We start from the raw sequence: 25631 nt of genomic DNA on the forward strand, positions 1-25631 counted from the left end.
GAGAGACTTTTAATGCTAATGATGCCAGTATTTCCAATGCGTCACAAAGGCAGAAAAGCTCCAGGTCAGGGTGACACATTTCCATTTTAGGCACTTTTTTTCAACACCACCCCTCGTTCCCGGCCGGTCGCACGGCTTCCCAAAGCCCCGCGTCTCCTATTGGGCCCTGTCTGCACGCTGTCGTAATTGCTCGGTGACAAGTGGAGATGAAGGAATAATTGTCAGGAGATAGGGGTCGTTTTTTTTCTCTTTTTTTTTTTAATGGGTGCACTGCCGATTTAAGTATGCATGAGCGACGCGTGAGGGACGGGGCCAAAGAGGCGCTTGTTTATGATGCGAGTCTGTATAAACACAGTTGGAGTGATGACACTGATAATCGCATGCTCTTCCCCGTGTCGCCCGACTCTCCGCGAAACACCCTCTCCAGCCTGGTGTCCCACACCGCTCACCTGCAGGTAATAAAAACACCTTTTCCTCCATCCATCCATGCTTTCCTGCTTTCATCCCTCCATCGGGTCTTTTCACTCTCGCTGTCATTCCTCAAGGCTTGTGCCATGCTCCGGCTTGGTTTGTGGGCTGCTTTCATCTGTGGGTTAATTGCTGGTGATTATGGCAATGACGATAATGAATGTGGTTTTGTGCGGGTGTGTGCGCGTGTGCCGTTAAGTGTGTGTGAGTGTGTGCTGAAGAACAGTGTGCTTTGACTTTGCCTAGTTGGTGATTTTATTTGAAGCGAAGTGTTTGTGGAGTTAGCATGTTGGTAGGATATTAAATCATTTGACTAATTTTATAGGTTTTTTTTGTCAGCTGTATATTAAGAGATGAATCATTTTTGAGCAGCTGTTGTCATTTTTGTAGGGTAATAATTTTACAATTTTAATTACATGTACATGTGTGTGTTTTTATTTATTTTTTATGATTTAATTTTTTTTTTAAAGAGTTAAGATTACATAGTCACCTAAAACTTAAACGAGCCTGTCCCATTTAGGAGGTGGGGTCAGTAAAATGATTAGCCCTCAAGTACTAATTATCCCTCTCAAAGGCGAGCAGATGATTTGTTTACTTAAATATTCATAAGGGCAAGCAACGCTCGCTATTGGGCTATTGTGAGCATATTATTACGTTTTATATGGCATTTAGCTGGAATGTGGATGTGGTCTTCTTTATAATTTAATACCCTGATGCATAATGAGCTACATGATTAGTACATACTATATAGAGAATCAGATGGATCATTTACATTTTTCTCATGAGTCTGTGTAATATCTTGTTTAGTGCCATAAAATTAAATGCTGCATATTTGGAGTTTTTTTATTATTATGCAAATCCCCTCTATGAGCTTTTTCCATGCCTCATTGTACACTCTCTCTAAAAATAAATAAAAAGAAAACCACGAACAAACCAAAAAAGTAAATATGAATTTCAAAAATTGTTTAATCAAAACACATGTTTACCTACGTTTTGTATGTGCTAATTAACACCGCTCATTAGCTAAGGCGGGTATTTGTTTTGAAAGTTTAACTAATCACTTTGTTATGCTAATTGTGATGTAATTTAATTTGAGTCCCGTAATGATGATGCCGCTATTATCCCCATAAATGATGCAGTTAAGCATCACAGCCTTATTTGCATGTGCTTGAAGGGGGAAGCTGGATGAGACGACGCCAGCATCACTCTCATTTTCCTCCCTCTGTTCTCCCACGTCCCTCCGGGTCCTCCTCGACCTGTCTGTGCTCATTGATGATCAGCCTTTTTTATCTGATATTTTAATGCGAAATGAGTCGACTGGTTACTCTTGCTGCACAGATGTAAATTAAATAATTGAAATACCACACTATTAAAAAATGCAAATGGATTTCTTCAGTCGAGGCATCATCACACAGTGAAGTCATGGAGAAACGATTGATTTGTGTTTTAATTTTTTTTTTGTGCGCATGTGTGCATTGTACTAGTTTGCAATCTACCTCCTTGAGTTCACATTTGCACATCAAAGTGCTTCTTTGTTGGCGAGAGGTTAATTTTTAATCCATTGATTTCATGGCCTCTGGTTTGGACATGCAGATGGTGACTGGTTAGTTAGTGTGTGTGTGTGGCTGGCATGCGTTTGCTCGAGTTCCTGCAGTCGTGTGGTTGAATTTTTAAGAAAAAAAATCAATTTGAAAGTCCTGCAAGAGCCGCTTCCCTCCTTAAATGCACTTCTGAGAACCCTTCAGCCCGGGCTCTTGCTCTGTGACTAAGTCTCCCTTAAAGACTGCCCATTATCTATTTTGTTGAGGTTTTAGACTCAGGGTAATTTTCCTCGGGAAAGATTATTTTTCTCTTGACCAATCTCGCCTGTTACCGCCCTAATTGGTTACATAAATCTTGTCGGGTATGAATGAGAAATGTTGGGGTGTTGTCAAGTGTAATCTTCACCCTTATTTACCAATTCATTAAGATCTATCGATGCAGGACCGGGCCGAAAGAATGACAACATAAATCAGAGCAGTGCGACATAATGACCCTAATCAGCCTCAAATAAGTGGAAACGTCACCATGAGCTATGTCTCTCCACGGCTTCGTGTCTGTGTGGCGGCACCAGGGCCGTCCCGGTCGTTAACGCGGCAGCGTGTCCCAGGCAGGGGCGAGTGTGCTTGCCCCCTCCACCCCAAGGCTTTTAATCTCGCCCCACACGAAGCCAGTGTCACAAAGGATAAATGCAGCATGAAATGAAATGAAATATGCGTTTGAGGCAGGTAAATAGTGTAAGACTTAGACGATGGATAAATAGTGGGAAAGAGAGCGAGGGAAAGACTTTCTCTTCCTGCTAGAGATGATTGGAGCAGACAATGGGGCCTCCTACTTTTATAGGTCAATTACTGGTGATTAGGTGGGCTGAGTTAATTAAAGAAATTACCCAAAATGCAAGCGCAGGGACTGCTTGATGACTGACTGTCTAGTCACCCACTTTTGGAGCTGCTTTCGTCCGAGAGGGAGGTGCTTGCTGGGTAGAATTTGAATGGAATGGAAAGACTTGAAACACTAAGTTTTTTTTTATTTGTTTTTCGGAAGTGCTGGAAAATCTGAACGAAAATCCGGTTTTGTAGGTCACGTTGTTTAGCATTTATGAATTATGTGTGTTTTTATTTCTCAAGGATTTGGTTTTGTTTCAGGGCTTCTTCAGGATTTATCGCAGTTTTCTTTATCCCCTTAGTCTGTGCTTTTCTCTCTCTCTCTCTCTCTCTCTCTCTCTCTCTCTCTCTCTCTCTCTCTCTCTCTCACTCTCTCTCTCTTTCTTTTCATCTCCCTCTCCTTTTCTCCTTCTTTTAATGTAAATAGCCCAGAATTAAGTTCTGAACATTCAGCACTGAATGAATCGAATCACAGATGGTCTATTTATCGTGAATTGATTTTTTTTTTTCTTGAATGTGTTCTCATTTTACCACTGATAACAACACTTGATTCAGTTACTTTGCATACTATTAATCCTGAAAAGCGATGTATTCATCCTCCCTTTTCATTTTTGAACTCGTGGTATAAATATGATTTCCCACATGCTCTTTTTACTCTATAATCTCGTCCATTGTGAATCACTTTGAAATCCCTCTATCTGAGAAGAGTGGGCCTGTAATATTACAGTACATTCCAGTTTAGAGGGGAGTCATTAACGGTGTATGGCAACCTCTAAGAGCCAAAAAAGACTGCTGGCATGCACAGTTGAACTTTTAAAGAGCATTTTTAGCTGTTCAGTGGCATTTTTTAATTAGCATATTCTCAATTTCACATGTAGTACAGATACACTGGATGAAATACAAACTTTGCATCATCATTTTCAAAATCTGGCATTTTGATTTATTAAGCATTCCCGGCTGTTAAATATTGGAGAATAGCAGAGCACTGCTTTATTTTGTATGCATTGTAACTTATGGCAATGATGAATTAATTTCAGTGGAGCACAGAATTTTTGATTATTTTAAATGGTACCCATATCTTAACTGAATCAGAGTGGGTGAAGCTAGCAGACTGTGAAATGTAATTTTTTGTTTTTTTTCCATCTTTTTTCACCCTTCCTTGCAATGTTAGGATTTCGGGCACCTGAGCAATGCACTGATAATGACTAGGCTTCTTGGATCACAGAGTCTCCCTTTCCGATGCCTCCCTGAAATAATCATCAAGCTATTTTTCAGGTCTGTTCTGCGTGTCCTATCAGGGGAGAGGGCAGCCGGTTTCCACGGGAGGGGAAAAATGAAGTGCGTCTCTGCGAAAGTGGATGATTTCTGTTAGTGTGTGTGTGAAAGAAGGTGTTAATGTCAGAATCGCAGCCTCTGGTGCCCCTTTTCAGTGACTTGTATAAAACATGTCCCGCGGTTTCCGAGCGCTTTAGATGATGGAGAACTTAGAATCATGATATCCAAGCTCCGATAAGAAGGGTGCCATATTTGATAAAGAGGCAACATTTGTGATTGTAAAATCAGATCAGCTCAAACCAGCATGAGTAACTTTACTCCTCCATGATGAGGAAGGAGTGTGTGTGTGTGTGTGTGTGTGTGTGTGTATGAGAAACATCTGGGCTATATTTGTGGCTTTCCCTCCCCACACCTTTCTTTGCAAACCCACTCACCCAAAATCACAGGCGTAGCCCTTGAATGCATTGTCAGGATCCTGTCTGATGGAAAGGACAGATTTGCACAGCCTACGATTCGAGGGCAAACATTTACACAGCCAGAAAAGAATTGCAAGCGTGGTACTGTTACAGCGTTTAAAGCACAAAAAACACACAAGTGAGAAAAGAAACGGATCCAAATAACATATTTTATTCCAGAAATGCAGCAATTTGTTTTTTATCAACCTTCTTGAATACATACTGACTTTCTTTTAGATGACTACTGTTATCATGATGATATGGGTAATAGCTCAGTGTTTATTGCAAGATTTTGCCAGTGTCAAATGGGCTGGAGATTGTCCACACTAAAAGACTAGCCAGGGCTGTAAATATGTTCCAGTAGCACGAACGCTTGACCCCAGTGGGTTTTTAGGAAAAGACAGTGTGTTATAATGACAGGCAGGTGGCCCCAAGGGTCAAAGACAGAGAAATGGGGGTCCTACACTAGACATGAACAAAGACAGACTTTGGGTGCTGGCTTTCCTCCCTCTCTCTCTCTTTCTCTCTCTCTTTCTCTCTCTTATTCACTTGCGCACCTTCTCTTCGTCTATCTCTCTCAGGCGGTACAGTACTGTACTAGACTCTCTCCTTCACTCAGTGTCATTCAGACACATAACCCCCCCACCGCCATCCTCCTCGCGTCCGCCTCATTGCTTGGAAACGATCGTGAGCGAGGATGTGTTTCTAATTGACATTGTAATTGGCAGATTTGGATGCTGCCTTCAGATGGCTAATTAATTTATCTCACCGCTGTCATTAAGGTTAAAGCAGCACCTGATCTCTCTGAATACACTTTGCATACATCTGCATGAGCATTACTTTGGTGAGACACCTACATGCCAGTTGTGGATCATGTGGATTTAGAGGATACAGTGTTAATAATGTGTGTTTCTATAATGACAGGATCAGTATTCCGCGTCATTAAACCCAAAACCAAATTTGAAGGGGGGGAAAAAGTCTTTTTTTCTCCTCCTTCCCAATATTATATCAAAATGTCATCCATTCTTTAGTTATTTTAAAACATGTGTGGAATAATGAGTTTGTAGAAATCTCTTTTTCTTTTTTTCAGGTTTGAGTAAGAACAGTGTCCTAAACTCGTCCCTCACTTTTTAGTCTCCTTCATTGTGGCATTAAAAAACACTCCATTACGTTGTTCATAAAATTCATGTAAAGGCAATCAAGCAGCCTTTCTCTGAATATTTTAAACATGGGGCATGTAAAATTTATGCCTAATTTGAATACTTATTAGTCGCCTAATCTCTACGGCAGCTTTGTGTTTCTTCAGGAGAGATTCGTCAGCCCTCACACTGTGCTCTCTCTCTCTCTCTCTCTCTCTTTCTCCTGGTCTGCTAATCTTCTGCACTTGTTTGTTCCCAAGTTGACCAGTGAATACTGGTTAGGTGTTGTTCTTTTTAAATAAATTAAAAAACTCTTGCTTCTAGTGTTTCTCATAAGACGCAAGCCGTGCTGTTAAAATGTCATTTGCTGATCTGAAAAGCAGCCGTGGATTAGAAGACTAAGTCTTTGTTGTGTCGTGTGTTTGATTAGTGCCGTTCCTCTTTTTTTCTTTTTTATGGCTCGGCTGTCGAGTTACTGTACGCTCTCATTCAAGGATCGCTGCTAATTGTCCATACGTAGCAGGTGACAAAATTGATGTGTTTAATCTGTGGAAAGAAGGATGGCAGAGCTGTCAGGGAAATAAATGAAAGTGTTGCTGGAAAAACGAATCCCTTCTAAACATTACATGAGATTAGGGCTATTTCATTGTGCGTGCTCGCCATAAGTGTAATTAATATTGTTTATGTTTGAATGCGCTGAAATATGAGACAGCCCGTCATTATTTTGTGAGAAAAAACAAAATGTGTGATGGGAAGAGAGGAGGGGGTTCGATGAATATGTGAATGTCGGAGTGTGTATTAAGACTCTTGTGGGTGTATTAGCTATGCAGAACACACCTTGAATTGCATTTGTTGGGTCAGACGATTCTTTTATTTATTGCAAAGATCTCCACAGATCTTAGCAGGGTTCCTGTGAACATACACAACATTTATGCAAGGAAAATGATAAAACATTTATTACCAGAGAAGAGGTAATATGCATAATTTATGCTGTTTTTAGCACAATCATTAGTGATATTCGTGAAAGAATTTTTTTTTTTTTTTGAGCTACCACTCTCCCCTGTTTTCATATCTAATAGATCGGAGTGAAAATTAATTTAATATCTTTTGATTTATTTGACAGAGTAAAAATTGACGTGTTTTTTTTTTTTTGCTCTGTTTGAATTTGGTGTTTAAATTTTAATTGTGTTCGGCGGACGGCACTAAATATACGGAAATAATGAATATTTGAATATGTGATTAAAAGAAAAAGGAGGAAGGGAACAAGTCTATATGTGACAAGCTTTTTGCTCTCATCATTTGACTAGCAGGTGAATTTTGTTTAGCTTCAGCTAAAAGAAAAGACCATTATATCGTTCATCACCATACAGAAGCATGTGATTTGTAATTCCCCCTCTTCTCCCCTCACCTCCTGTACCAAATTTTAATTTTGCATGATTAGCTGTGCGTCATTAAGCAACTCCGTTCAGTCGAGACGCAACGGGGATATTTTAAGACGTTTGAACAGGGGGAAAAAAGGCTTCATACGTGTTATATTTCAAATATGCTCCTTTGGAAATTATTCACACCACATTAAATTCACTAAATGTATTTTTAAACACACCATGTGATGTTTATCTGTGTGTGTGATGGTCGATATGCAAAAAAAGGAAATATAATTTTTTTTAAAAGCATGCATTAAGCAAAATTACAAAAATAAATAAATAGAAGGCAGGAAGAAACGTGCATCTCTTTGTATTGCTTCATTTACACAGTGAATGCATAATTCCACCCCCTCCCCCCGTTAAATGCTTTAATATGCAAAGGGAGCAGGGGTTGATAATGGAAAGCTTTTTTTTCTTTCTTCCCCCCATTTTTCCTTTTTACTTTTTTATCCCCCCCCCCCCCTTTTTTTTAGGAGGCAACTAAAGGGGATTGTAACAAGAGCCTTAACCGGTGCCTCTTAATCACTTCTAGGTATTAAGTCATGATGCAGGAGTCGGCCAATGAGACAATAAGCAACAGTTCAATGAGTCAAAATGGAATGAGCATCCTAAGCAGCCAATTAGATGCTGGCAGTAGAGATGGAAGATCAAGTGGGGAGACGAGCAGTGAAGTAAGCGCAGTCGAGCTGCTGCATCTGCAACAACAGCAGGTAAGTTGCGTCTCTCTCCCCCCTCGTCCGTTGTCATCCGCCGCGCTCTGTCTCTTTCTCTCTCTCCCTCCCTCTCTTTCTCTCTCTCTCTCTCTCTCGCTGGCTTTCACATAGGGCTCAGCAGGCAGCTATTTGACTGACACCCTTCAGTTGTACACATTTAGACAGGAACTGGACTGTTTTGTTTTATTCTTGTTTTTACTGTATTTTAGTGCTTATTTAGTGGCGGTTTACATTTAAGTTTAGTGTATTAAGGATTTCAAGAGTTTAGTGCAGAAATCTGGTTGAATTTGGGCTGTTTTTGACTTGTTTTGTAGGTGTTTTGGTGCTTCTGTGCAAGAAGCGTACTGGTTGAGTTTGCCAAGCATGTGTGTTTGTGTGTGAAGTACGGAGCCTTGCTCGTGTTTCTTTGTTTGTGGCCACTAGAGGGCCTCCTTATTTGACTTCACAACACCTTTACAGCTCGTTCACTCCAGAAACCAACTGACCAGTGCATGTTGTATTTGTTTCAAAATATATATGTGTAGGGGATGTTTGCATAATTATTTTGACTTCAAAAACAGCACAGTTGTGTACTGTATGCATGTATGTATGTGTCTCGGTGCAGTGAATGATGGGTTTGACAGCTCACCAAAAGAGCAGCATGAGAGGTCAGGCTGAGCTCAGGGTTAGTCTGCTGGCGGTGTGGAGTGTGTGTTCACTTATTCACTCGCAAGTGTGTCATTGGCTGTGAGTATGTGTCTGAAAACAGAATTTGTAATTCCTCGGGCACTGTTTGTTGTGTTTTCAAGGATTTAAGTAAGACTTTCAATACTTTTTCCATGTTTTTTGTTAATAATTGCAAAATTATTGATTTTATATTTTTTAATGTATATTTCGATTTTTTTTTTTTTTTATAATACCTAATAGTGTTTTTTTTCTGGCATTTTAAGTTTATAGCTATTAAACAGCAGTTGTTTTCATGTGTGTGTGTGTGTGTGTGTGTGAGTGTGTGTGAGTGAGTGAGTGAGTGAATGGCTCCGTCCTGGTGACAGCAGCTGAAAGCAGCCCATGGGCCTGTGGGTAAGACAGGATCAGTGTAGCAGAGTGAAGTGTGTCCTGCGGCTCTTTGTGGATCCCTCCGAGCGCCCCCCCTTCTTAGCCACCCTCTCCAGCTGGTGATTACAACGGCACCCCCATCTCACGGCCTCTCCTCCCATTCATCATCACACCGGCCGTCTCTCTCGCTCTCTCTGTGTCTCACACACGCGTCTGATTGGGGTCAACCCCCCCGCTTTCTCATTACTGACTTCTGTTTTAACCTGCACACTTCAGCGTGTGTGAGATCAGTGTTTGGTGGTTAATGCTGGGTTCTACAAAAGTGTTTTTGTAAACTTGTATCAAAACCATTATTGATAATGGTTCATATTTGTGAATTGTTAGTAGTTGATCGATGATGTTTTATAATTATTATAAACCTATTGAAATATTAAATAATGAACATCTTAACTATAGGTTTATATTAATTATGCAAATGTCAATATATATTATATATTTGGTTTGTATTTATTATGATCAATATATTATAAACCGACTGAAATAATAGTGTTAAATATTATGAATTCTAATGAATTATTGTAATTTAAAATTAGAGATAGATGTTTTATATAAAATATTTTTTGTTACAGTAAGCACACATAATTATAAAAATTAAAATTAAATATTGATATTCTAAATATGAATGTACTGTATATAAATATGCATTTAATGTAAAATAAATAATAAAATTTAAACAATCTTTTTTATATACAATAAATTGTATATTCAGTGTAATTATTAAACAGAATACAGTAAAAGCCAATAAAACAGCTAGCCACAGAATCATCAAACCAGACACATTATTAATATTATTATTATATCGATGATGATGATTACTGTTATTATATTCATTATTATATAATAATCACTGTTATTGTTGTTTCTTGTTGGTAGAAAGTTAATATTGTTGTTTTTATTGTTTTACTATTACTGTACACACAAATAGAATTAAAAGTGATAATATTACTGCAATTATTAATATTAATAATACAAAAAATGTTGTTGTTGTTGTACATGTTAGTTTAACATAAGTTAACAATAGATAACAATAACAAATAACATTGATTTTGCTTTATTCAATTGTAAAAGTTTCATTTTATACATATTTTATTCTATTCCTTTTATTTATCATTATATTATATTATTACAGTGTTATTATTCCTGTATTACTTGAATAGATTTTGTGTTATCTGTCTGTAGATAATCCACACTAACAGTGGAAGAAAAGGGCAGTGTAAGCAGAAAGAGTGAAGAGAGGAGAGATAAGTGCCATAGAGACAGTGGAGAGAGTGACAATGTTTGACTTCCAGAGAGCGAGCGGGAGAGCGCAGACAGACGCATTGAAATGAGTGGGCCAGCTAACAGGCCTCGGGAGGCTTTTTAAACGGAGGCCAGGTGCTGTTAACTTCACACACTTCCTGCACAATTCCCTCTCACACACGCCACAGTCAGAGAATTCCTACACATCCGCTTAATAACCACCTAGATCTCTGAGTTTTGGTGCTGTGTGTGTGTGTGTGTGGAAGAGAGAGAGAGATGAAACAGTCTAGTTAAAAATGGCCGTTAGTAATTGAACTATTGAATATTTTTGTCCATTGCCAAACTTTCTTACTCAGAAAAAAACATTCAGAAATTTCAAATTGCCTTCTGATCTTTTTTTATTTCATTATTATTATTATTTATTAAAAAAATTAACATTTTACATTCAGTTTTACAGTGTGTTGTGGCTATATTTCTGTCAACATTTTTAGAGACAGTTTTACATTTGCTATACATTATATTTCCATAATAATCTTCTTATGAAAGAAGCACTGGAAGTTTTTTTTTCATGTTTCTGCAAGAATGGTGGTAAAGGACCTGGACGTCATTGATCTGTAGGCTGTTGTTAAATGAGCTTTTAATGTTGTAATATTTATAATGATGTGTGCATACAAGAATGTTTGCATTGATCTGTGGATAATGTGGTGTGATATAATGGAACCTCTAGATGATTGTTCTAGTATAATAATCTGTGATCATATGGATGTATAGTGTATAGTTAGCCCAGGGGCGTTCCCTCCGAGTAGGTAAGGGAGTCAGTGTCTCCTCAAAAAATTGGATGACAAAATAATCGATATTACAAACCTATATCGCAAATATTGCTAAATACGACATTACAATTTTATAAAGTAACACTGTCCAACAGCGACACCAGCAGGTAAAGTTACAGCGGAGGCTTGTCTCCCTTCAGTCCATAGGCCGCAACTTTTCTGGGTTGTAATTGAGAATGAATTGGATAAAGTCACGTGAGAGAAGGCAATGCGTCCATCGCTCTAAAATTAGATATGATCGGTTATGATTGAATGTGATTGGTTCATGCAGTAAATCCCACCTCTTGTTTTCTGCGAGCTCCTGGACTGAATTAAATTATGGCATAATCGACTAACTATAAAGTATGTAAACAGTTCTCCTGCTTAGATACCACTACTTTCTGTCACATCATAATAATGCCTTTAGTTATTATTTTGAAATAAATATAAAAATGCATAAACACTATGAAATGTATAATTAGTATTAAAAATAGTAAACAAAATGCAAAATAGAATTATATTTGTTCTCTTTTTATGTAATAGCATATTTAACCAGGAAAATGTGACAACATTAAGCGAAACAGGGACATATATATAGGCCTATATATCTATACATATATATGTGTGTGTGTGTGTGTCTGTGTGCAACTTCTGCCTCATTTTAAAACACCACCACACACCACTGAGCTAGCTGTACTCTGCAATTTAACTTCCTGTCCTTAGAGGAAGTTCTCTGTGGTATATTAGTAAAAAGAGTGCCATTATAAAATCCACATGCCATGCATTTTGTCTTCATTCATTAAAATTCAGTTATAGATTCTGCAGTATTTTATACTATATAAACATGCCATTGGCTCTTGGAATATTTCTGTTTTTATTTATTTATTTTTAAATCAGCCTCTTTCTTTTTATTAGCCACTCTTCCACGTGTATTTATGAATGTCGTGTCCAGATGCACAGGACATTGTTCATGTAATATTTTTCTCCCCTGCTAACAGTGATTGTTGCAGGAAGTCACTGGCCCAGTGTAAAAATGACAGCAATTAACCCGACATTTTAGCTTGAGGAGAATTTAAGATGAGACGCCTGACAGCCAGTGTCAGCCATATTTTCCCCGTCTTCTCCAGGTGTAAGAGCAAATGAAATTGGAGGTAGTATCGCAGTTGAGGGAGCCACTTGGGGAGGAGGGAGGAGGTGTCCATGGAAAACGAATGATCTAAATAGTACTTATTTTGCTCTTATTTACTTCATTTTCCACAACGATTTCCCTGGAAAATATCCATAAACAGAAGCATAACCGAGAAAAACCACAGTGCTAATTGATATTCAATGAGTCTTACTCCATCATCACCCCACAAACACATTAACACACATGCATGCATTCAGAAGAGGTGGGAGGGAACGTCTCTAGGGGTCCATTGACTGTCATTCAGGAGTGGAAAGTAACAAAGTAACGCAGAGACGCCACACAAACAGCCAGTCTCGCTTCCATCTCCCCCGCTGTCCACCGGGAGCTGCGAGTGCAACATCTTCAGGCAGGGTGATGACGGCTTTCGCCACTCATCAGCCAAATAAAAGCCCCTCTGATGCAAATAGCGCTTTGCCCTTGAGCATAATTTAAAGCAGTAATCACCCCTGGAGTCTCTACCGTGCAGATAGTGAAAGCGAGGTGACTGTCTCATTTACACTCCAGCACAAAGAAGCTCATTAGCTTTATCACACCGGCCCAAGACTCCTCCACTACAGTGTGTAAATAACACACACACACATACAGTTTCATCAGAGCCATATTTCATAAAGCTTTCACAAAGGTTGATGCTAGAAACAAAATAAAACGTGTCTCAATGACTTTCCGTTGTATTTCATGGTTACTATTTCACTATCAGCAGACATCGTTTTGACATATAGAGGCATGATGCTTCTCGCGATGACACTGCAAGATATAAGGCTCTCCGTGACAGATGTGCATGCTTCGTTCCTCCCTAGACAACAGCAGGTATTATTCTGTTATCACCATTGAGCTCAGATCCTGGAGTGGTCATTTGTGTTTAGGCCACATAACATGTGGCTGTATGGAATTTACAGTGCGCCTGCAGTAGTAACTCCATTTCCCATCGGCCTCTCCAGAGACCGAGTGAAATGTCAAGCCGTGGCTTTGAAAGAGAGATTGAGCGAGGGACAAGAAGAGGAGGGGGGATTTAGAGAAAAAGGAACAGAGTGAAATCTGCTGGAAACAAACACTCATGAACATTGCTCATGCTTGGGCGGCACTAGTAGCGTCATGGGGGGAAACACAGGTCAAAGACGTGCAGGTGAGACACACACACCTTCAGTCTTAGAGTTATGAATGAAATGAGACACGTTTGCACATTTAGGTAACAAGGACAATTTTTTTTTTTTTTTTTTTTTTTTTTTTTTTTGTGGAACAGAATTATTTATATATTGCAAAGGTGACTTATTACCTTACCAGTGCTTATGTAGTCCATCTTGTTTTTTTTGTATTAAGTATTAATACAATATTTTACAGTTTTATGTATTTGTTCTTTTTATTTGTTATTCTATACTCTTATAAATACCCCTTTTAATTTATACTTGTGTATTTTGTGTTTTATTTAATTTGATACCACTTTATTGATTGAAGAAGGCTGATTGAGAAGGCTGGGAGCAAGTGGGATATTGGCAAATGTTATGACTCAATATTAGACTCTCCTTGTCCATGGCTCAATGTGTTAGCGTATGGGTTAACCATTAGGCCATGACTCTGACCAGCCGCTTGTGTTTAGCAATTGCATTTAACCTCAGTGTGTAAATAAAACTCCAGCAGTCAGCCAGTCAAGATCAATGACCACTTCACATCTCATTTCCTGCTGTTTTGATGTTTTCCAACAGCCCTGCCTGCAGAAACGGCCCTCAGGGCAGAAGCCTCCACTGGAGACCAAAGTGACATACTTTTGCGTTTTAAGACTTTGGAGCAGGTGCTTATGGGTAATGTCGTTCTTTCCCCAAACCTTGATCAACTGAACCAAAAGCTTTATTCCTCGAAGCAGGTGATTCAGAGCAAGGCTCCTGAGAGTGGGGAGTCTTTTAGAGTCGCCTTGAACTCAGACACAATAAAAACATGGTGAGGAAACTAGAGCATCCTGAACCTCATCCTCCCAGTATCTCTGACAGCCTATGACACCACAAACCATTTAACAGAGCTTAAAAAGCTCACATATGCAGATGCCCGGCGTCTTAAGCTGACAACCAAGAGGCAGGATTTTCTAGAAGGCAGCTTTGGAGCCTTGTGAATTTAACAAGCATGTCTAGTATTACAGTTTCTCTCCGGTTTATCCATGAATAGTAACAAATCAGCCTGTGAAACGCCTGCCTGGGGATGTTTGTATGTGAAGGTTTTCCGGAACAAATATTAAAATGATGTAAATCTGGTTAAGGAGTTGAGGGCTACGATTGCAAAAGCTGTTCTCTCCCCCCGTTCCCTCTGTTCCTCCCTCTTTCCCTCTTTCTATTTACTATGCACAAGGTAGTCAGATGTTGCCACTCTTCCACTTGAATATTTGAATTCCATAATGCTGGTAGAGAGTGAGTGGGAGAGGGATCCTATGAGTGGCGTCTGGCCTGGCTCATAGCTCACTGCCCCCAGACACTGAATACAAATGTAAGAGACCCTCTCAGCTTGCAGCTCTTCAGGGCTTTTCAACAAATGTTGTAAATAAGCCCAGCCTCAGCTCGCAAATACACAAGAGGCTTTTCAAATGCACGCACATGTCACTTAGCCCAGGCTTGTAGGCTTTCTCAGTGGGTGTTATTTCTGGGGGCTCGTCCGGGACATTTTTTATCTTTAAAGTGTAGGATCGATGCTATATCCCCTCTCCGTCGCTGTCATTTCAGCCCAATCATCTCCATCATGAGCCAGGAAACCACAGAGAGGGTTAGCATGCACAAAAAAACAAGAACTAGCAGCATACGCCAGCCACATTGTGTGTGAGAGGGATTGGCGATAAGGAAATGCTGTCGTCGTATGCAAAACATGAATTAAGGTTGTGTGTGAGGCTTCATGCTTGATTTGATGCTAAGCTGATATTGCTTTCACGCTTAAATCTTCCAATGCTACTCCATTTCAATTGAAATGTGATTGTTATTGCTAGAGGTATTTACCAGGAGTTATTTGATGCATGAATTTGCCCGCTGGGTATTTTCTCAGTTGTGTGGCGACATGGTTGCTTGTTTCGGTTTGGCTTAAAAGAAGTTGCTACTAAAGCGATTAGCTGTGATTTTTACCATGATTAAGAGGTTTTGAGGAGTTTTTATAAAACATTGGCAGCAGCAATATGATCAGATACTGTAAACCAATATTCACAGTCAAGTATTGTAGTTAAACTGCTTGATTTCGGTTGTGCAAATGTTGTCTGTTTTGATATGTGGCTCATCCAGTCTTATTTTATATCTCTTTTTTTATAATTATATGTGATATACTTCATGTTTTATATACAAGTTGTGGTTTACAATGCCAGGCATGCATGTTCTTAGATGGTGACCTCTGTCATTTCTTTTGATGTAGATCGTAGTCACTTCTTTTTAACAGCCAATGTAATTGTCTAGTTATGATCAGACATGTTATGAAGGGAGTGATGATGCTTTAGGGATGTTCATCAAAGCATAGAAAAGGGAAAAAAGAATGAGACTGGGGGGATTTGTCTCATGGTCGAAATAAGTCAACGACATTGTGATGAATTTTCTAGTTAGGACAAATTACATCCACTAAGTTGAGCTACCTCAGCATGAAATTGAAAAAGAAGCATTTCTTGGCCATTTCCATTCTTGATTCAATGAAAGATGTAGATTAGCTGTTGGGAGGGGGAGGGAGCTACAAAAGTATTACTTTGTTGTTCACGCTAGGTTTGCGAAATAAACCTCATAAAAGCCATATAGGCCCGTCAAAGGGTTTGTTTACGGGAGCGAGTGTAGTCAGGCAGTTAGCCGGCTGATTATAGCAGATACATGGCATGTGAATACACAGAGCCGATGTGTTTGAGTGAACACGTATGTGTATCTGCTCATTGAATGCATCTTAATCGCCGCATGTCTAGGGGTATGTGTAACAATCCATAGCTCTTTGTAATCAGCCTGAAACCCTTAGAACAGATCTGTCTCTTTCACTGAAACATTGACTGATAGGTGCCGTGTGTCAGGAGGGAAGATAACTCAACCCCAGCTCAGCTCACTCAAAAGGTCAGGAACGCACTGTAATTGGAATATTCACAAGACAAACGCCACAGATCACTGGCACATGTAGCCGGGAGGGCCCGGGGCCCCAGCGCTCCATCACCGAGGAGGATTGACGGAGATGCATTGGCCCACCACCAGCTAGATGTAACACTATTAACTCTGCTGATCTGCAGCACAGCCCGACGCTCATTGAGATGGGCTGGGAAGATCCATCACCCAGGCTGAATGGACTAGAGGCCCACCGCAAACTAATGACAGTTGAACACTCAGGTAAATGGACTGAAAACAATAGTTTGTCTTCACCTGGAGTGGCTCGTGCTCTTGTAACCCGATTCCATTTTGTGGTGATCATTTTTCCTGCGCTATTGAAAAGCGATAATGTCAGGGCACCATTTTTTAGCTTCCTTCAGCACGTATTTTCCAGCTGGAGTAGAAACCGCATATTGTTTCACAACGTGCTGTCTGTGGTTAGTTGCACCGTAATCAAGGGTTTGTGCTTTACATTAAAGGTCACAAAGGGGCCAATCGACCTTGTGGGTAACAGTGTAAGAGCTCGCCGTGGACCACACATGCACACTCAGACACACTATTGACTTTTAGAGTGCTGCCAGGAGGATGATCAGGCAATATATACAATTACCTAAATGAGGATATATCTCATACTTTTAGTTGAAGCTACTATACATACTAACCCTAATATATGGCTAAAAGAAAATGGATTTGCATTTTTTTTACTTTCCTACCTGGAGTACTTATGTGCGTTTGTTTTTTCATCATGGTTGTGTGTATTGCTGTTGAGACCCTGCACAAACACTTCTTTTGTCAATGGGACTGAGAAATTGAGACTGAGAGAAAGGCTCTGTGCTATTCTCTTTGCCTCTAGCTTTGTACTCTGCTGTATGTGCCTCTCAATAATTTCTTGTCAACGAACACTATGCAAACAAATTCATTCGCTCAGCCTGACAAAGGCTCTGTGCTATTCTTTTCCTTCTTTTTCCTCCGGCCTCACTCTAAATGAAGTGTGGCATCTGCTCTCTCTCGCCCCTCAATGCAACATTTATAAAGAGGTATTCCTCCGACCGTGTGATGCTCAGTGGCGTGGAACTGTGAAAAAGAGATGGATCATAATCACTTGAAAAAGAAGCCAAGTGCATCGAGCACATGTTAGGAAGTGGGGACTCGGTCACCGCTTCGCTCTTCCTTTATTTCCTTCCCTGACCTGCACTTGCTGGCACGTGTTGATGGTATAAGTGAAAAGCAGTCTCCATTCTTGATCGTGCCTCTGTAAGGAAGGCAGATAAAAGGCCCAGTAGAGTCACCTTATCTAAACTCAGATGATATACAGCAGTTGAAAGCAAGGTTTTTACCAAAGCCTGCCGTTGAGAAGCAGGGAGAGATCGAATTTCATAAGTAAAGGAGCCAGACAGAGATGTGAAGAAACAATGTCTCAGCTCCCAGAGAGATACAAAGGAGGAGAGGCAATATGTCCATATAATATTTGGTATTATATGATACCAAATTGTAAGTTGTTACTGTGCAAATTGTACTGGTTTTGTTTTTATTTTTTGTCACAGATGTTTTGTCCACCAGTAAAAACTTTTAGAATCCAAAAGAAATAGTGTTACTCAATAAGTGAATGTACATATCTTACATTATTTGCTTCTCAACTATTATTGTAAGCTTCTCATCAAAATAAAGCTTTTCATTTGAAAATAGTACATTTAGATGTGTAAATATATATTTAAATTAATATTTTTTAAATATTTATTATTTTAGTATTTACATCAAAATACTTTTAACATTTATACATTTAATTACGATAAGCAAGTGAAATTAATTTACAGTAGGCAAGTGAAATGTTGGCAGTGCAATTTGAAATCTTAGCTGGCCTAACTGAGCAAGCATAAAAATCCTTATTGTTGAACAGCACACCTTTTCTAAACAAGCTTCATGAATAAAAGTGCAGTACCATTTATGTTTGTAGCATAACATAGTTTAAAACTAGGCTTAGGAATCTTTCAAAAATCACTCTAAGCAAAAGTAATAGTGATGCTCATCTAAGCAAAAGCATCAAATTAAAGTAGAAATGGTTTTTCTCTTGCTCTTTTCAGTACGTTTCTGGATTTCAATGGGATACAGATGTTGTTTTCAGTATGGGGCCCCTGCCGTCTAATTCCCTCCACAGGTTGCTGGCGATACTGTAAACTATTAAACTTGGTCCAGTGCAAAAGTGCGGCGCGGATTTGCGAGAAACATCCATAACGGTGTCTGCAGGAGGCGGGAAGCATATGAATGTTTGTGGTTGCAGTGAACGGAGGAAGCCGACTCTGTTTGGCCTGTTATTGCTGGCACTGTTTCCCCAATGAGGGCCATGCACTCACACACACACAGGCACACATTTCTGTTGTCTACGCATACACACTCACCCTGATGGGCTGGACAGACTCGTGTTTTGTCTCCTTGCACTTGAAAAAATAAGTGTGAGGTTACACAATGAAGCAGATCTCTGTTTTCTCTCTCTCCCTCCCGTAAATGCCTGGCTTTCTGGGGTAGAAATGAGCGAATTCATCTCGAATTCACCAGGGAGGGCTGAGCTATGCCTCTGTGTTTACAGTGGCAGAAAGTTAATATAAATTTTCATCAGATGGGGAAGTTTACACATATGATTCTATTTGTCCTTCATTATTAGCACCTGAGACTGGGCTGGGGAAGCATAATTGTCTACAGACACAGGCCAAATAGATGCAATGGGAAGGCAAATAAGCACACCCCAAAATAATTTTATGGTTGTGTGTTACAATCCCTCTCCATGGGATCCTTAATCTAGAAAATCAATAAACAAGAAGCGAGCGAGGGAGACGGAGATATGAGGTGTGGAGCGAGGAAAGACGGGAACTGCTTACGAGCGATTGAGAGGAAAAAGCTGGAGAAGGAATGAAAGGAGAAAAAGAGAGAGCGCAGCTCACAGAAGCCCATTGTTCTGCCGGTTAGCTCGTGCTTGGCCCTGCAGCTGAGGAGCGTCTCCACGGACCGGCCCGTGAGCTGCACACACCGCTGATTTATTGAGTCATACATAAAAACACTCATTATTCCCACATCCTTTTCTCTTGTCTGAGAAGTATGGCTTTTGGCTGAGGAAAAACACTCTGTGTCTGTATCCACAATAAGTGAGATCTCGCTCACTTTCTCCATCTCGCTCACTCCCCTCTCCTCGTTTTTTATTTGTGTCAGCTGCTAGAATGGATGCTGTGAGCACACGGCTCATCCTTACTGGACATATTGCTGTTTTCCCAATTGAGTCCTTTTTAAAGAACTAAACTCAGACCTCACAAGTCAAAGTCATTTATTTGTTACATATGCCCATGGCGGATAGACAGAATTTTCCTTTATCTAAAGCCAGAATAGGAAGAAGAAAGTTGAAGGGTGATGTATGTTATTTATAAGTAAAAAATAGATGAATTCCCTCTGCAGGTTTTTTTTTTACTAATGGTATATTCTTTCTTTCTTTCTCTCTCTTCCATCTTGTTGTTTTAATAAATTGAGTTTTTAAATATATTTTATTAATTTAATTCAATTTACTTGGAAGGATTTTACTTTTATTATTTTTGTTATTATTATTATTGTTATTAGAAACAACAATAATTTCATCATTAAAAATACATTAAAATATTTGTTTTATGTTGTTGTTATTAAATGTAATTGTCATCATCAGTTTTCATCATGTCGATCTTTCTTTCTTATATTTTGTTCTAATAATAAATTGAGTTTACTTAGTATTATTTTGTTTTATTATTACATTATTATTGTTATTAATTTGTATCAAGAATGCATTAAATAATAATACAATTTTAGGTTATTATTATTAAAAGTAATTTTCATGATCAAAAATACATTCAAATATTATTACTATAAGTGTTGTAATATTAAATGGAGCTTGTTAATTACTTGAAAATGTTTGATGGTATTCAGAGCTTTCACATAAAAACTAAATTCATTCCAAATTGAACATTTCCAGGTTGCTAGTTTGAACTTTGTTTGTCTCCATAGAGCTAGGTGCAGCTTCAGTCTTTGGAGCTCAACAAGCCCGGCCAGCCTCCCTGATAAGTCCTGGTTCACCGTCGACTGGAGTGCTAACACAGATCACAGCTATGGATGACCTTTGATAAAAGGCAGTCTGTTCCGCCCTTGTCAGTCAGCCTCCTCACAACAGAGGTTGGGACATTGTCCACAGACTGACCTACTGCCGTTGTGTGTCCAAACGGACCTTTAACGTGTTCAGCTGTCATTCATACTGACGTGCATGTGGTGTCCACTGTAGGACCACTGCAGGGCTGTTATGTCCTCCGTGCACGTCTTGTTTCTGAAATCCGTGCCTGGAGTGATGTTTTCTATTCATGAGTGGCCTGGCCCCTCATCAGACCCCTATGTCCTAAACACACTTACATAACAGATATGGTGTCAATATTTTGCTGTCAAGAGTGGGGCCCTATCTTTGTACAGGCCGCACAGACCACCGGCCAATCAGCTCTGTTTGTTTGTTCAGCTTAAACTGTTTGTCCTTTGTTTTTCGTGGCAGCCGACTCCTGTTGGCTTGATAAGGGCTATGCTCTCTCACTCTATCTCTGTCTTGTTGTGCGTCTTTTCCATAAGCCGAGGGTTGATGTGCCCTCTGCGACTGCAGGCATGGAGATTTTCTGAAGCACAAAACTTCCAACGAAACATGTGTAGCATTCTAATCTAGAGTTGTTCAGATAAGCCTTGCGTCACAAAAAAAAAAAAACATTATGATTGAATTAAAAACATTTGACAAAACAGCCCAAAAATCCAGATTAATTCACCACGTTTCCATTCTCAAACAAACCTGATTATCTTAGCTAGTTTTCACTGTAACACTTGTTTGTCTCGTAATACATTTGGTCACAGTTGCGACGGTAAAAGCTCTGTTCAAGTGCTGATCCTTGGGAACGAGGATGCGATTTTAATGATGTGCTAAGCTGCGACTGGCTGCTAATATTTTTCATGCTTGTTTTAGCGCCGGGAACATTGAGATGTATTCCTCATTACCCCTGTGTTAAGTCTTAACACAGACTGCCTGGTGAAAGGGGTGAGAGAGTTGACATATTGTTTCTTTCGCCTGTCTCTTTTTCTCTCCGGTGAGCTCCGCTCGGCTATTAACGTAGCTGAGAAACGCCTGTGTAAACATTCGTGTTTTTCCCCCAGTTTTGAATAATAGTGACCAGTATCGCCCCCCCACCCCCCACCTCGCTTTCTGAAACCAATTACAGCTGATCCATTTGGGCAGAATTATATTTTCATAAGGATTGCCAAGCCCTTACAATCATGTGTTTGTGTGCGTGTCTTCCATGTGCTCTTCATTGTACTGAATGTGCAAGTTTGTTTCTTTCTGTTCTTTTTTTTTTCTCCCCCTCCCAGTCCTTAGAGATAGATATCAACATCAAATATGTTCCTGAGTGCCTTGTTATTTACGCTCCAGCCCGGGTTCTCCTTGAGCTCCTAGCTCTGAGGAATGTGATGCATTGTGCTGTTTATACAATGTGTGCATTAATGGATGGCAGAACGCATTTCTTCCACACAGCAACAAAACTTATAGGGTAAAGAAAAGCAAAGCAAAGCAAGCAGCTTTCAGCCGTCCAGCAAAACTTCAGTGGTTGTTTTGCTTTTGTTGAATCTGGAAAGCACCCAATATGCCTTTGTGTTGCATTCTGGGTATTTTCACACAAGGGTGAATATCAGCTGTATAATGCAGTGTTGTCACTAATAAGGAATGTTTTTGCAGCATTACTGGACAAGGACAGGTGTAGAATTCTGTTGGAAACATTTAAAGGAATATTTCAGCCAAAAAGTGGAAGTTCTGTCATCTTTTACTCACCCTCAGCCCTCTATTCCAATCCTTTGACTTTTTCATTCATAGAAAAAAACACCTTTTCTGGTCACTCTTCCATATAATGAACATGAAGAAGAACTGAGACTTTAGATGGGCAAAAAATATAGAAATTTAACCCGATTCATTAAAAAAATATTTAGATTCATTGAACCTGTTCACAAAACTAGTCTGAATGATTCATTCAAATGAGACTTATCTGATTCTGCTTATCTGATTGAACTTTTATTGTTACTTTGCAGCTTCCCAGATTTCATTCACATTTGTTATATTGAAAAGTGGCCCAGAATAGTCTTTCAGAATACAATTTGTGTTTCACTAAAAACTGAATGAGTTTGGAATGAGGATGAGGAAGTAAAAATCCCATGATTTCTGGAGAACTATCCCTTTAACTGTTCTAAACAAATGTTTTTTTTCTAATATGCAAAGTGGAGTTGATTACATTCCCCCCCTTCCCAGAGTTTACATTCGTAATGGAAAAGTCATTAAACGTCTCTTCCAGTGTGCTGTGGGAAGCGGCACTCTCCTGACCTCTACATTGTATTGAATGACTTCTTTGACTTTGTCCTTTTATTAATCAGAGTACAGCGAGTCTGTATCGATCGGTGCGCGGATAAACATTTCCTCCTGTTAATTGTTGTGCCAAAGCCATTAGCCGACCACTAAAGCCACATGATCACAATCACCGCTTGGATGGGCGTGAAATCTCCCGCAATTTACAATCTCATCCACGCAGTCCTGCCAATAATGACTTTGCGAAGGAACTTATAACTCACTCATGCATCCTAAAGTACCATGAGGACCATCACTAATCGATAAATGCATCATTTAGAACGGAAAAATAAGGCAGGGTGATTTGCAGAAACTTTCTTAGTATACTACTTGATTAGTTCGCAAAACATAAACCCTTGTTTTTTTTCCCCCCAAAACTTACAAGTAGGGCCTATGCCCCATTCAAACTGCAAGTACTTTTTAAGTAGATTCATGAACCTGCTCACAAAATTTGTCTAAATGATTAATTAAAATCCGACTTATGTTTCTGTAACTTGTCACTTTGCAGCTTGCCAGTTCCCATTCACCTTTGTTATATTAAAAAAGTGACCCGGAATAATATTCTTCATAATTTTGTGTTTCAATCCATTCTTTGCATAAAACTGGGTTCAGAAGACCAAAAGCATCATAAATGCATAAAAGAAGTCTAATCAACTTTATATTGTTCTGTACAGAATAGACTGAACAGACAGCTAATTCATGAACAAATTAACCAGATTCATTGAATCTGTTCACAAAACTAGTGTAAATGATTAATTCAAATCAAATTTATCTGATTCTGGAACATTTATTGTCACGTTGCAACAATAAGTGACAACAAAGTTTGATTAAAATTGACTAAAACTATTAGTTTGCAAAATGTGAAATCTTGTTTTTTTCCCAAAACTTATCCAGTTAGATAAGTATGCAACATTCAAAGCACAAGAATCAGGTTGATGTCTGTTTGGTTTGTTCAAAGACAGGACAGGACAGGGAACTGATTTGAAGTAGTCCAGCTCTCCTCCACATCCTGGTGTCCCCTGAAGTATCAGACAACGGCTCTGTGTGTGTGTGTGCATCAGAGGAGACAGATCGATGCTGTTAGGACCCAGCGCCACTGTGTTGTGTTTGTTTACCAGGATCTTGGAGAGCCTGGCTCCTCACCGCACAGCCAGACAGACAGTGGCAGCTCCTCACCCTGTCTCTTCATAATTGATCAGGGGGATGGCTGCCTTCCCAGCGGGTTAAGACGTGGCAACTTTTCTCCTATCTCTCTCTCTCTGTCTCTCTCTCCTTCTCTCCCCCTGTTTACTCAGCATCTCAATATACTAGTTCAAACATTGTTCTCACCAGCTGGCAGAGCAGTGCCATATGCACATCCTGTCAGGGCAGCTGTTGTCATGGATACTGGCAAGCACCAGGAAATAAAACAAGCCCTTGATTCTGCTGGAAGAAGTGTCACTCTTTATCTGAAGGAGTTTTTTTTTTTCGCACCCCTCGACCTTCGCTCTCCTCTTCCCCGACAGATGAAACACCTGTGAAGTTATTGTGTTGTTTATATTGCTTTATTTATTTTGTTGCTTTCTTCTTGTGTCGGGGTGCTGAGGCCGTCTGTGGCAGTGTTCACAGAGTCGTTGTTCACTTCTGTCTACAGTCGATATACAACTCCTGGAAGTCTGGAAAGAGTTGCTGTCCTTTGAAGGTGTGTATTAGTATTACTGTAGATACATGAGGAGCACTGTAAGGTACATAATTTCAACAACCTGCCATCAGGCTTACACAAATATACTGTAACATGAAGAAAAAGGAGTGGATGTTTCCTTATGCAAAAGTTAGTAGGATGTTAAGGGCGATTGTTATTGCTTTGGGAATGTGGTGGTTACTAAGGTGTTCTGAGGTGTTATTTGAGCATTGATGTGGTCATGTGGCTGGGCTAGGACATTTCTAAGTGGTTTTGATAGGGCGTCCTTGGTTGTTGCTTATTGGTCAAATTTAAAAGAGCCTAGAGTATTCACTCATGCAATGTAAATGTATGTTTTTTTTCACACATTTTTCCATCAACATGCTGTAAATCTTCAGTTTGATCCCCTATAAACAAAAAAGTAATGGGTATCAATCATGTCAGTAGCACAAGGAGTCCGATATTAAGAATATTGTAGTTATCATATCGGTTACTTTCAAAACCGATTTTCTAATAAAATTATTTGAAAGCTTTTAAGGAACTTTTTTTTTTCACAGCCCTTGTTATTCTTTTTTTTATACGTCTTATTTTTAAACCAGACATACAGTACATATCGGTTCAGAATATCGGTTATTGGTCTACTTGATCTGTAATAATCGGTATCAGCATTAGCCCTGAAAAACACATATCGGTCGACCCCCTAGCATAAACAAGTAGAGTTACATTCTTTACTCATTAGTTTAATGAGTTATTAAGTTTAATAATTAGGGTTAAAGATTTGAACAAACCCTTAACATTAAGTATGAGCAATAGGAACACTTGCCTTAGCAACCAAATATTCTTGTATTGTTGTATGACATTGGATAAGTAGGTATCTGGAGTGATTTGGTAGAGAAGGGCCAGCATCACCCATGTGCTCAGAGGCCCGGCTAATGCTCAGCTCCTTGTTAATTCACTCCTGAGGTAATCTGATGTTGATTTTGTCAACTTTAATTACAGCTTCTAGGAACACTTCACATCGCCTGCCTCTACTTCAAATTGATATTATGAATATGCAAATGGGCCGGTAATTTGCAGAGAAGTGGGTATTTCAGCTGAGCACACACTAGACAGGTCAATACCACTGACACTCTCTGTGTGTTTTTTCCCCTCTTGCTCTTCAGAGGTGCTAGACAAACTGTATTTATCTTTCATCACGGCTTCATGGATTATCATGAAAAATGTATATCTGAGAGATGCTTCATGGCT

At 39.4% G+C, this 25631-nt stretch overlaps 1 protein-coding gene across 6 annotated transcripts in view; it reads left to right on the forward strand.

The window, feature by feature from the left end:
• LOC132105561 (forkhead box protein P2-like) overlaps positions 1-25631 on the forward strand; it is a 105473-nt gene that overhangs the window by 39108 nt on the left and 40734 nt on the right. For 2 of the 6 annotated variants that reach the window (XM_059510766.1, XM_059510768.1), the window contains one exon: positions 7717-7894. The exons of 2 other annotated variants lie outside the window; for them this stretch is intronic. In XM_059510766.1, the coding sequence (XP_059366749.1) occupies positions 7727-7894 (168 nt within the window). In that variant the 5' untranslated portion in view covers positions 7717-7726. Of the gene's footprint in view, positions 1-42; positions 456-7716; positions 7895-25631 lie in introns of those variants that run through there. 2 more of the 6 variants (XM_059510767.1, XM_059510765.1) reach the window with 2 other exon arrangements.

This window comes from Carassius carassius, chromosome 26 (genome assembly GCF_963082965.1).
Source record: "Carassius carassius chromosome 26, fCarCar2.1, whole genome shotgun sequence".
Lineage (NCBI taxonomy): Eukaryota > Metazoa > Chordata > Actinopteri > Cypriniformes > Cyprinidae > Carassius > Carassius carassius.